This window comes from Gadus morhua, chromosome 23 (assembly GCF_902167405.1).
Source record: "Gadus morhua chromosome 23, gadMor3.0, whole genome shotgun sequence".
NCBI lineage: Eukaryota > Metazoa > Chordata > Actinopteri > Gadiformes > Gadidae > Gadus > Gadus morhua.
In genome coordinates, this window is record NC_044070.1 from 10,659,062 (window position 1) to 10,672,116 (window position 13,055).

Consider the following 13,055-nt stretch of genomic DNA (forward strand, 5'->3'; position numbering starts at 1 on the left):
TCTTCTTTTATCCCCCTCCCCCCCCTCGAACCAAGGTGTTTTTAGTAAAATTTTCTGTCATTTCTTTAGACAATTGCAGAAAAGGTTGCTTCTCATTGAACCAATTTTAGAAAGAATTCTCAATCACAAAATGCTGAATAATAATATGTCTAAAAGTATCTTCAGGTGAGAAGGTTCTCCCAAAGGTAAGTCACTGTGAAGCTAACTGAGGTTAAACACCACCGCATAGTAGATAGCCCTCTGTCACAGCAAATTAAACCTTTAGTCACTTTCCCACTAAGGGCTGGTTCCTGTGTAGAACATCGCCCCCTATGGGTGGTCACACAATAACATAGTGGTGATGCCATAGCAAGTAGGTCTATGTCATTACAGGAACTAGCCAATCACTGCCTTTCCCTGGAAGAATGGCTCAACCAATCACAACTAGAACTGGACACTAGTGATAAATCATTCATATAAAAAAGATATAGCTAACTAATGCATACACTATATACAATATATTAATCTACTAAAATAACACACTTTTAATATATATATATGTAGCAATATACTTTTTTGTTGGACATATAAAATAGATTTAAATTACTCAAATGTGATATCACATTTAATGACTATAAATTAAAGAGTAATTTGATTACCTTTAATGAGGTATTATGCCATTATTCTGCAGTAATATATGTGGTATGATTTTGGCTGTGGATACATGTGCTTTGAAATTGGAGCTTGAAACTGAAGCTTAAAAACGCTACTATACAAGAACAGACCAACCGGACTGATCTGGAATGATCTGGTTGGTCAGAATAGAGTGCAAGTCCTATCTAATCATGCATCTCATCATCATGTACAAATATGTGTAATGTTTGATGTGCTGTTAGTGTCTGGGAGGTCTTGCTCGTCCATCATTAGTTCCCTCAATGTCACCAAGGTTATCCAAGGTGTCTTACAGTGATATCTTAAAAGAGCATCTCAAAGATACAGATAAACTATGGACATTGGGGTTCAAACCCAGAATCCTTCAGCTGGAAGCCAGACACCCAGACCACTAAGGGACCCTGCCCCCAAACTAGAAACAACATAGGGACGACAGTTCAATTCCAAAGCTTCAGTTTCTACTGATCGGCCACACCCGTAGCACTCGGGTTTGAGATGCTGTCATGTGATGTCCCCCCCCCTCAGCCTCCCCTGCGCCCCCGTTTGGCATCAGCGTCCTGGAGTGTGTCCGGGACTCCATGGTGCTGGGGTGGAAGCAGCCCGCCTTTGTGGGCGGTTCAGATATCATCGGCTACTTTGTGGACTATCGCGAGGTCTTTGACGGCTTGGAGGGCCAGTGGCACGAGGCCAACATTCAGTCGGTCAGCGACAGAGCCTACAGGGTGAGTCCCGGTCTCAACCAATCATCCGCTCAGAAAACACCCCACTTCAAAGTAAAGGTCCCCTCCCTTGAGAAATTAGAACTTGTAGATCCTTTCTCAAGCAATAGGATTGTTTAACATTTAGTCATTTAGCTGAGGCTTTTACCCAAAGCAAGTTATAGTGCAGAGCAACCTAGTTGCTGAGAGACAACTGGACTGAGTGCAGAGTAGGTATAGGAACCAGCATACCAGACATACCAACCCATGTTTATCTATACATGGAGCTTGGGAAGAACCTTTATTGTGAAGGGTCTGCTGTCTTTCCTCTACAGGTGTGCGACCTGAAGGAAAACAAGAAGTACCAGTTCCAGGTGCGTGCGGCCAACATGGCGGGGGTCGGCATCCCATCGTTGCCTAGCAACACCTTCCTATGTGAGGAGTGGACCATTGCTGTGCCAGGTGAGGAGTTCTATGCTACCCAAACGTTCTCCCATCTCTCCGTAGATGAGGAATGGTTTTCATCAAGAAAAAAACAGCTGGCCATTTTTTCGAGTAATTCAGTGTAGGGTCTGACCTTGAGCTTCCTCCTGACTGGTTCCCAGGACCCCCTCACGATCTCCAGGTGACCGAGGTACGCAGCAGCTCCCTGGTGTTGCTATGGAAGCCGCCGGTTTATCAGGGTCGCGACGCGGTCAACGGCTTCTACGTGGACATCAAGGAGGCGGGGGCGTCTGAGGAGGCGTGGCGAGGCATCAACAAGAAGGCAACCGACAGCAAGTTCATCAAGGTGAGTCGACATCCTCGAGCAAATACCCATCAGCCACCGGGGCCTCGGAATGGAGCCTATAACATGATGCGTGTTCTGATGTGCAGATCGAGAACCTGCAGGAAGGGGAGAAATACGTGTTCCGTGTGCGAGCTCAGAACAACGCTGGTGTAGGAAACGCTTCTGAGGTTACAGAGCCCACCCTGGCCGAGACCAAAGCAGGTAGGTAGTAACCCTGGTACCAGACCAGGTGGTTACTAACCCTTGTACCCAACCAGGTAGATACTAACCCTGGTACCACACAAGGTAGGAACTTAACCTGGTATCACACCAGGTAGGAACAAACCCTGGTACCAAACCAGGTAGGAATTTTACCTGGTACCAAACCAGGTGGGAACTTAACCTGGTACCAAACCAGGTGGGAACTTAACCTGGTATCCCACCAGGTAGGAATTTAACCTGGCATCCCACCAGGTAGGAACTAACCCTGGTACCAAAACAGATAGGAACTTAACCCTGGTACCAAACCAGGTAGATACTAAGCCTGGTACCACACCAGGGAGGAACTAACCCTGTCCCAGACTTACCAGATAGAAACCAGTCTTACCCAAGTATCAGTAGTATTAGCAGTACTACTTATAGTAGTAGTATAGCAGTAGAAGTACGATACTCTTATTTTAATAGTGGTAACATCTGTTGTAATAGAGGTAGTGGGAGCAGTTATAGTAATATGTACTATTTGTAATATGGTCGTATTCACACTCGTCATGACAATAGGTAGAGCAGTCCTGAGCAGAAGGTGTAAAACATGAACTAAGGAGTTCTGAATGTTTGAGGTTACGTGTCTGTGCTTCAGGTACCAAGGAGATCATGGTGGATGTTGACGACGATGGCGTCATCTCCCTGAACTTCGAGTGCTCTGCGATGAGCGCCGAATCTAAATTCGTCTGGTCCAAGAACTACGAGGAGATCTCAGACACCGAACGCATCGCCGTAGAAACCAAGGGAAGCAAGTGAGGCTGTTTCTGAACTTCCGGTTCCGTGATGTGTGGTACTATAACATCTCAATACGTGCACGTTCTCCGCGATCCTGAGCCTGTTCCTCCTTTCTCCCTACTCCCTCCTTACCTGCAGGGCCAAAGCCTCGTTCCTCGCCCCTGGAGAGGAAGACATTGGTGTATACTCCTGTTCTGTCACACACACCGACGGAGCCTCTGCCAGCTACGACCTCACAGCAGAAGGTGAGCACAGAGGACTACAGTCAATTAATAAATTATCCAATCAATTAACAAATCAACTGACCTGATATATCAACTAATGTCCCAATCAATTATTTAACATACCTCAGTAGAGCTCAATCAATTGATTGAGGAAATTGGCAGCAGTTTAAACCTGAAACAACAATTGTAGTGCATGTTCGATTTTTTCCTGAGCTTTTACTTTGACACATCATTAATTATGTTCTTCTTCCTGCCCTACAGAGCTCAAGAAGCTTCTGGAGACCAGCCACGACCACAAGTTCCCCAGTGAGTGTCCATTGCATGGCCCCTGTCTTCAAAGATACTTCATTGGATGTTTCACAATACTATATTATTGTTTAGTCATTGATCAGATGCTTTAACACAAAGTGACCTAAGTTACAGTGAGTTCAGATAAAGGTTTTTGGGTAGCAGGTATGGGTGAGGAGGCATCATGCTCCAGGATGCCTACAGTTTATCTGCAGACATGGGAGCTAAGACTTATTGGCACTGTGTCGAAACACACTTGATTATTCTGCTTCCTTTAGTCTGAGCGAAGAGAGTTCGTCCGACCTGTCCTCAGGTATTGTTTTCTGTTTTTTTCGTTCAGTTATTCCCCTGAAGTCGGAGTTGGCGGTGGAGCTACAGGAGAAGGGACGTGTTCGTTTCTGGCTGCAGGCAGAGAAGATATCCGCCAATGGAAAAGTGGATTATGTGTTCAATGACAACAGTCTGTCTGCAGGAGAGGTCAGTGTACAACGCAGACAGTCAACAGTACTACCACCAATTGTATTCATAGTAACAGGTTTGTTCTTCGTGGCAACTTGAGTTCATTGCAACCCCATGATATTTGCCTAATCAAGTGTACATCATTGAGTGTGCATCATTGAGTATGTATCATTGGCTATGTATTGTCTATGCTTCCCCATCTTGCAGAAGTACAAGATGAACTTTGACAAGAACACGGGCGTGATCGAGATGATCATGGAGTCCCTGACGCCGAAGGATGAGGGGACATTCACCTTCCAGCTGCAGGACGGCAAGGCCACCAACCAGTCCAGTCTGGTGCTGATAGGAGATGGTATGTCTGCCCCCTGCTGGGGGGAGGACCTGAGAGTTACCTGGAAGTGTTCCTCACTATGAGACAGTATGTTGACATTATCCTCTCTTCTGGGCTGGAATCTGTTGAAGAACGCTGCCATGGTTGTCAGGGGAACTTGGCATGTTAGAAGATTAAAATAAGATAGTACTTTATTTAACCCCGATGGGAAATTTGGGTGTCAAAGTACAGCACATTATTAAAAGGGCCGGACATGCTCGCAATCTGGTAATTTAAGAGAGTTCTGCTTCATAGGTGCGGTCTGCAACATAAACTCTGCTTCTGGGTAACATTCCCAAGTTTGACAATTTACGTTATTTTTCCATATCCGACCAGCCAACGAACAGGATACTCGGAAGGCAAATCCGAGACCAATTAAAGCAATGATCAGACTTTTCCGCCACAAGTAACTAAAATAAAACAAACTTGGTGCCTCACTAGGTGGATAAACTACAACACTAGATAAGGAAGAGAGTTAGATCTGTTGTGTAAACATCTCATCCTACGCTAAATGCTAAAGTTGTTTTTGACTTGTTTAGTGTTCAAGGCTCTCCAGAAGGAGTCTGAGTTCCAGATGAAGGAGTGGGTCAGGAAACAAGGTAAATATTACTTTATTACATGTGTACACTACCGATGATAATATATCAGTTTATTACATCTAGTAGATGGATGTTTTAAAGTTTCTCTGGGGTTCTCACAGGTCCTCACTTTGTGGAGTACCTTGGATTCGAGGTGACTCCAGAATGCTGTGTGATCCTCAAGTGTAAGGTAAGGAGGAGGCTCAAATGGCGTAGGGTTGAAGGTCCACTATTTTACCATCAGGGCTGCATTCCAAAACCTTTTCCTTGACCTCAAGCTTTGAGCACCAGCCGTTCAACGATAAAGGAGCAATGTTGAATTAGGACCGATTGGGAGAGCTTAGCTGCTTTTGCGTCATTAAAGGCAATTTCGACTGTTGATGGTCTGACCAATTACAACCTTCAGACAATCGCAATTGAATGTCTGATGACTTTGTTGAAGTATCGTTAAAACACTTCAATACAATCGCTGAAAAGACGATTTGGTTGTTAATTCAGCTTGCTGTCGAGCATACGACAATTGGAACATCAGGGACATTGAAGATATTAATATTATTCATCTAGCGGGTGTGTGTAGTTGGGTAGGTAAACCTTCTAAAAACAAAAGAAACTTTGTTATTTATCCATATTTTTTCCTCACCTAGGTAGCATGGAGAGGGAATTTCCATGTCACATTCATGGTTTCCCCACAAAGCACACTAACAAATTTGGCCGATAGGTGAATAAGGTCTAAACAACATCACACCTGGTGATAAAATATGGGCCCTTTAAAAGGTTTAAGTTGGTAGTGATTGACCCACCTTCACCTAGGTCTGTGTTCATATCATAAACGATTCCCTGCTTTGTGCTCTTGAAGGTGGGGAACATCAAGAAGGACACAGTGGCGTTGTGGCAGAAGGACGGCCAAGAGATCAAGTCTGACCAGCAGCTCAGCTTCACAGAGGGAGTGCTGAAGCTGGAGATCGCTCAGGTAAGGAAACCAGGGGAAACCAGTTACCATGCAGCCCTGATATCCATGGGAGGAACCGTACAAAGATACCGTAGGTAGATATCTTTGTCTGCCTACGGTAGACGGAAGACACTTATATATTTACCTATGCATAAATCCTAACCCTTGTGATAGAGATATGTTTAAAACATGTTCAGATCAGGTTGTTAAAAAGTAAAAAATATGCAAAGGTCACAGTTCAGCATATTTGATACAGTACTATGCTACTGTTCTGACCTCGTTTCTATCCTTCTACGACTGCTCTACTAAGGTACTCATTATAAAGGTATTTTTTTTTTAATTTGGTGTCAATCACTGTCTTTATCTTCATCCCATTGTTTCGGTATGTGTCTACATGGCCATTGTGTTGTTCTCTGCATTATGTAGTCTCGATATACATTCACACTCTTGTATCTCGTTCAACAAGGCCCGGTAAGATAAGATGTGCTTATAAGGGAATGCCTCCTTAGCCCTAGAAGAATCCCGTGGTAAACATGGCATTGAGTTTCCTGCTAGCTATCTGATGAGAGAGCGTCAGGCTAATGCTACTAGCGGTAGCATATATAAACCTCTCACCTGTGTGCTGTTTCAGCGCGGCGCCCGTGCAGTCGCTGGTACAGCGGACACAGTCGACACAGTCGACGACGTTACCTGGAGACAACTTAAAGTTGGCATTGGTTTTGTGTTCATCTGTTCATCCACCAGTTCATCTGTCTGTTGGTTCTGTTTGTTCTATTTGTTCTGTTTGTTGGCTTTTTTGCACCCGCGTCCTTTATCTGAGTCCTGCAGCATCCACAGCAGGAAGGGACAAGCCCGGCTTTCCTGTAAACCGGTCCTGTGTTTTAGGCCTGAATCTCACGTCCTTGTGAGGAGCTCATGTTGTCACCTCTTCCACCAGATCTCCAAGAAGGACGCCGGTGTGTACAACATCGTTCTTAAGGACGACAGAGGGAAGGACACGTCTACGTTGAATCTGACTGATCAAGGTATATACACCTCTGCAATAAAGAATAACACCAGAGCACTTTTGTGAGTTTGACGCCATCAAAAGGCGGCGAACACATGTCTAAATCTGAGTCATAATTATTTTGGAAAATTGTATTCATTTGTATAATGTATTACATTTAAACCGAGTCATAATTATTTTAGAAAATTGTATTCATTTGTATAATGTATTAAATTTAAACTGTCTCTTTTACAGGCTTCAGGGATATGATGAATGAAGTGTTCAGTGTAATTGGTAAGAACCATTTTTTGCCATAAAATTGTGTGTCCCTTTAGTTTTCTCGTATTAACTCACCTGTTGGCTGTGTTTTTCCAGCTAACTCCTCCACTGCCCTGAAGATCACGAGCACAGACGAGGGAATCCGCCTCTACACCTTCGTCAGCTATTACAACGACCTGCTCCAAGTCACATGGCACTACAAGTGAGTCATTTAAGCCATTTGGTGGATCCTTGTAGCTCCAACGCTTCTTCCAATACCAACCTTTTCGCTGGGAGCCGTCTAACACCCTAACCCCTAGACATCCATCAGTATGGAGTTCAGATGGAAAGTTCTATCAGGAATAACAGCTTGACCAGGAATAAGGCTGACCCCCCCCCCCCCCCCCCCCACACACACACACACACACACACACAACACACACACAAGAAGTTCTGCTATAACATAGTAGGCACGCTGGTCCGAGGTTATTCCTGGTTAAATCACGACTCCACTCCTCCTCTGTGTGTCCTCTGACAGAGACTCAGCCATCTCCTTCTCGGACCGCATTAAGAGCGGAGTGGTGGGCGAGCAGCTGTGGCTGCAGATCAAGGAGCCCACGGAGAAGGACACGGGGAAGTACGCTATCGAGTTCAACGACGGCAAGGGAGGCCTGCGCCGCACCGTGGAGCTGTCCGGACAAGGTCAGCTGCCCCCAGACGCGCTTGAGGCTGTGCTGGTTCTAGAGTTTGTGCTGGTTCTAGAGTCTGGGCTGGTTCTAGAGTCTGGGCTGTTTCTAGAGTCTGTGCTGGTTCTAGAGTCTGTGCTGGTTCTAGAGTCTGTGCTGGTTCTAGAGTCTGTGCTTGTACTTTACGGTTATAATTGAGTTATAAGCGATAGATATTTAATGAAACATTTCAAAATAATTTTAAACGGTTTAAATGGTTGGGCAGCATTAATTTAGAAATGTTGGGGACGCCAAGATTGTTCACACCAAAAAATTGGTTCATGGGACAAAATAACTCTTCAGGCATCTTGAATACTGGTCCCCGAATCTGGACTGGATCCCAGCGACCGCTTGCTCACATATTCCCTGTTTTGTCTTCCAGCGTTCGACGATGCCGTCGCAGAATTCAAGAGACTGAAGTAAGTGACTCTGTTGTTTGATTTGATCGTAATGATGATGTCATTTGTTTAGCATTCAGCAGGACATTAACTATGACATGAAGTCATTTTGTCATCTAATCACTTCTTCCACCTTTTTTTCTCCTCAGGGCTGCTGCTATCGCTGAAAGAAGTAAGTCTGTTCATCAATCCTTTCATATTCAACCTGACCCGAACCGTCCTATAGTTCTCTGGATATTGGTGGTCATTTTCTTTCCCATGTAAACACAGTAAACATGTGTTCCTAGTAAAAATGTGTCCCTAGTGAATATGTGTTCCTAGTGGAGTTGTGTTCCTCGTGGGTGTGTGTTCCTAGTTCCTATGTGTTTCTTCCAGACAGGGCCCGGGTGAAAGGAGGTCTGCCTGATGTGGTCACCATCCAGGAGGGGAAGGTAGGTCACCAAGACAGGCCTGCTTCATCCCATAACTCTAACACACACTGACCAGTCAAATCATCACAAAAGACAGGCACGCTTCATCAAGTAACTCTAACACACACTGACCAGTCAAATCATGACAACAGACAGGCACGCTTCATCACGTAACTCTAACACAGGCTGACCAATTAAATCATGACAACAGACAGGCGCCTAATCCAACCTCAGTTGATTAATTTCGACTCTAAAATCACTCTACTCTACTCTTACACTACGCTACTGCATATTAAATGACTCAACTCAAATATTTTCTAAAACTTCTCTATTCTAAAATGACTCTATGAACTCTGTGAATCTCAATGCAAATCTTCCCTATTCTATAACTATTCTGTGAACTCTACGCAGATATTTATTAAACTCTTCTGTAAACCTACTCTGTTCTAAACTTCACCGCTTCATCCGAAACCCATCTCCTCTGCACTATCCGACCACCGTGTGTTATCTCAGTAGGTATATTTTCTTCCTCAATCCCCCTACCCTCTCTCTCTCTCTCTCTCAGGATCTGAACCTGACCTGCAACATCTCCGGTGACCCCGTGCCCGAGGTGACCTGGCTGAAGAACGAACGGGAGATCGTGTCCGACGACCACTTACTCCTCAAGTTTGAGTCAGGGAAGTTCGCCAGCTTCATCATCACGAAGGTGAACTCGGATGACTCGGGCAAGTACAGCATCCTGGTGAAGAACAAGTTCGGGACGGAGAGCGGGGAATTCACCGTAAGTGTCTTCAATCACCCGGAGGAGCTGGGCGGCAAGAAGTAGACGTCTGAAGGGAATCTGTATAGAAGATAGCGAGAAACAGACGAGAAAGAAACAGGGAAACTAGGCTGTTGAGGATGTGTTATGCAGATTCTGGGGTTGGATAACAGAGGCTCGCTATCTTTGTGTTGATACACGATCCGGAAATCTCATTTGGTGCAAGATTAGTCTTATACCAGTTAGTTTGATTCATATCTTACAGAATAAGAAAGCATGCCAAAGATATATAATAACAGTTGTAGTTTTTATTTGTGTGACCTTTGGATGGTGAATGTATTTGTTTGAATTTGCTACAGTGAAGGAAGCATAACTAATTATCCAGAGGAAGAACAAGGTTGTTATTATTACTAGAATATGCTGAGGCAGAGAAGAGAGAGGAAGCAGAATTATAACCCGACGGTGGACTGGGTGTTAGTTTTGAAGTTTCTACTTCCTGTTTGTACATGTTTGTTTCCTCTCTTCGTCTCATCATCGTCCCTGTCATTTAGCCTTTGTGAATATGTCCCCTCCCCCTTTCCTTTACATTATTTATGAAAGTCGAATCTTTAAAGTACGGTTCAAATATGACATCATTGTGACATCAACGGCACGCTCAATAACTCTCTTCACTGTCCACATGATCCCGTTGTTGTTTTTCGTCGTTTTGTCAAACATCCAATGTACCCAACTCACATCACTGTGGCAGCACTGTTGTGATTTCGTATCACTTCCTGTGTTCCCCTGTTCTCCACCTAATAAAAGAGCATGTTTCTGCACCTCCTCCTCCTCTCTCGTCTCACTGTGTTTGGATCCCTCATCACTCCTCCGCTCTCCCTATACACTTCCCCATCTCCTCTTAGTCCTCCTCCCCTCCTAGTCTTGTCATGGAGTTTACAACTCCTCCTCTCTGTTGCTAAGTCTTCCTTCTTCACTGCACCACCAGCTCCACCTCCTCCGTCTCCTGTTCTCTCTGTACTATTATCTTCATCCTTCACTTTGTCACAGCCTGTACAGTTCAAACCTCCTTCTCCTCTGAAGAGTTTTGACCTGCTCCTCATTCCTCCAGTGTATTCTTCCTCCTCAGAGTCTATAGAGTTTAGACTCTGAGTTTAGACCTCCTCCTGCTCCTTCTTATACCCATTCCATAGTGTTTAGGGTTTAGACCTGCTACTCCTCATAACTCCACTGTTTTCTTTCTCCTACTCCTAGTCTCTGTAGAGTTTACACATCCCACTCCTCACATCTCCATACTGCATTCTTCCTCCACCAACTCCTAGTCTCTCCGTATAGCTTACACCTCCTCCACCTCTTATAGTTAGAACTGCTCCTCCACTCCTCATATCTCCATACTGTAACCAGAGTTTCTTTACTGACAAGAACATTGGTTCATCATTGGTGTTGCCTTCCCCCAGCGGGCCACCAGTCGGTAAGTCCATAGCTCCTCTATAGAGAGGATACGACCTGGCCGAACCGGGGACCTCAGGCTTCAGAACCAGCCCTTGTCTTTGACTCGAAGAACCCCTTTTCCTCAGCTGCAAGTGACGCAGGGGCCCGTAGACCTGGGCGTGACCTCCTACCTGACCGACCAGGACGGGAACGTGATGGTGGGCCCAAACACGACGCCGCCAAAGAAACGGACGCCCGCTACAGCGGGAACCAAGCAGAAGCCAAGCGGTGAGGTCATAGGTCAGAGGTCAGGCTAGGGCAGAACATCAGGAGGCTCATGAGAAGGAAATGGACACCGTGGAAAATACCCTGCTCGCTATTAATAATGAATAGAGGAATTAGTAAAGAGATATGTGGAAACACTTTAGAGATACAGAACTTCAATCTAAAAGCCACTTAAATCTGTGGGCCATTAACTGTTGTTTCTATTCATATCCATTACCGTCGCTCACCGTAGACTCGCCAGTACCAAAGACCCCTCCGCCCGGAAAACAAGTCGACGGCAGAGAGAATGTGGAGCAGGTAAAGGAGACGGGGAAAACGGTGACGGAGGACACCGCTGAAACACTGCCCGCTCCGACCGCAACCGGGACCACGCCAGAGACACCGCAACACCCAGACGCAGAGCTCTGCGATGAGGCTGCCTCGCCCTCCGGGTCACCCGAGGAAACCACGGCACAGTGACACGGTGTTGCCTAATGTCACGGAGAGACTGAAACCACACAGTTGGCAGCGTTTACACATGTCTTCAGGCTGCGTGGTTCAATCGTCTTTATTGTCCCTGAACAGGGATGCTTTTCATGCAATATTTTCGGTTGAAAATGTGTATACAGGTGGAACTGGTTCAGGTACAACATGAAGGCTGGTTAGTTTGTAATGATAAATGGTTACATCTAGGATCAGGGGTTGTTATGGTTATGTGTGCTGTTGGAAATTGTCAAGTTGAAGGGTTGGGATGGTAAGATGAAGGAGTTAGGTATATTGCTAGATATCACGGGTAGAGATGGTTATGTCTCATTAGGTAAGAGAGGTTTGTTTAAAGGGTTGTGGTTAAGTTCAGGCTGTGTGGGCTACCAGTTGTGTCTGTTTCATATCTCCACTAATGCTGTTACTAATTAAAACCAGTATTATATCATAAGGCTTGAAGTGCGCGTGTGGATGTAACATTACGTATTATTGTATTATTACATCAGTGGGATCCCTGGACACTCGTTCACATTAACAGTGTTTAAATATTAACAATTGCTCAAACATCTGCCCTAATGCAACGCATGCATCACCTCATGTCAACTATGTTAGCGTTCAGGTATCACGTATCATCAAGCCATAATGTAACTTGTGTTTTTAAACCGGCCTGCTGGTGTGTTTGTATGGGTGTGGTTGCCTCGATGCCTGTTTAATAGTTTGAGTTGCTTCAATAAAGAGGGTGTAACGGCGTTCTTCTGGACAGTGATCTACGTCAGGACGTGACAGGGCCACACTGAGTGTTGATTGGGACAAGGTGGGCCTGGAGACACATGTTTCCGGTGACTTAACAAACTGGAAATAGTTGCTGTGAAGTAGGGCAGAATTAATTCCCAGCAAGGATTAAGTATTGCAACTGGAACAGAACAGGGGGTGAAAAAACAGGTGAGGAAGAAGAAGTTCACATCTAGCCTACAGTTGTTTAACCTATATCCCAACTTTTATAATCCATAAACTATGATACAATAACCCATGAACACAGTTCAAACCCTGCTTAACCGACTAGAGTTTTAATTTAATATCTAAAACTAGGCAAGTGGTATTGAGGCCAAGAAGTCCTGAGCTTTTTCAGTTTGAAGAAAGCTTGATGTTGTTTACTAATGAGGTGGCCCTGTTCTCAATGGGGCTGCTCTGCCCTTGATTCTTGTACTGAGGGGTTTATGAATATTTTAGGAGCTCTACTTAGACACGGCTAGGTTTGTTTCCACAGTCCACCAAATGAGTGTGTTCAAATTTTCACACAACAATTGGGTGTATTCCTTTTATTCCTACTGGCTATATTTGATATGAAGAACAAAAACACCA

The 13,055-nt window shown here is 44.9% G+C and overlaps 1 protein-coding gene across 10 annotated transcripts in view; it reads left to right on the forward strand.

Moving 5' to 3' along the window:
- myom1b (myomesin 1b) overlaps positions 1–12,445 on the forward strand; it is a 29,567-nt gene extending 17,122 nt beyond the window's left edge. For 7 of the 10 annotated variants that reach the window (XM_030348744.1, XM_030348746.1, XM_030348745.1 and 4 more), the window contains 23 exons: positions 1,177–1,373; positions 1,685–1,811; positions 1,955–2,139; positions 2,226–2,340; positions 2,975–3,131; positions 3,253–3,359; positions 3,600–3,644; positions 3,967–4,103; positions 4,293–4,437; positions 4,995–5,054; positions 5,156–5,223; positions 5,890–6,003; positions 6,614–6,688; positions 6,920–7,007; positions 7,223–7,261; positions 7,343–7,448; positions 7,764–7,927; positions 8,333–8,369; positions 8,498–8,520; positions 8,724–8,779; positions 9,324–9,539; positions 11,093–11,234; positions 11,464–12,445. In XM_030348744.1, coding sequence (XP_030204604.1) covers positions 1,177–1,373; positions 1,685–1,811; positions 1,955–2,139; positions 2,226–2,340; positions 2,975–3,131; positions 3,253–3,359; positions 3,600–3,644; positions 3,967–4,103; positions 4,293–4,437; positions 4,995–5,054; positions 5,156–5,223; positions 5,890–6,003; positions 6,614–6,688; positions 6,920–7,007; positions 7,223–7,261; positions 7,343–7,448; positions 7,764–7,927; positions 8,333–8,369; positions 8,498–8,520; positions 8,724–8,779; positions 9,324–9,539; positions 11,093–11,234; positions 11,464–11,690 — 2,630 coding nt within the window. In that variant the 3' untranslated portion in view covers positions 11,691–12,445. Of the gene's footprint in view, positions 1–1,176; positions 1,374–1,684; positions 1,812–1,954; positions 2,140–2,225; positions 2,341–2,974; positions 3,132–3,252; positions 3,360–3,599; positions 3,645–3,966; positions 4,104–4,292; positions 4,438–4,994; positions 5,055–5,155; positions 5,224–5,889; positions 6,004–6,613; positions 6,689–6,919; positions 7,008–7,222; positions 7,262–7,342; positions 7,449–7,763; positions 7,928–8,332; positions 8,370–8,497; positions 8,521–8,723; positions 8,780–9,323; positions 10,347–11,092; positions 11,235–11,463 lie in introns of those variants that run through there. The other 3 variants (XM_030348747.1, XM_030348753.1, XM_030348752.1) reach the window with 2 other exon arrangements.
- The last annotated feature ends 610 nt before the right edge of the window (positions 12,446–13,055 follow it).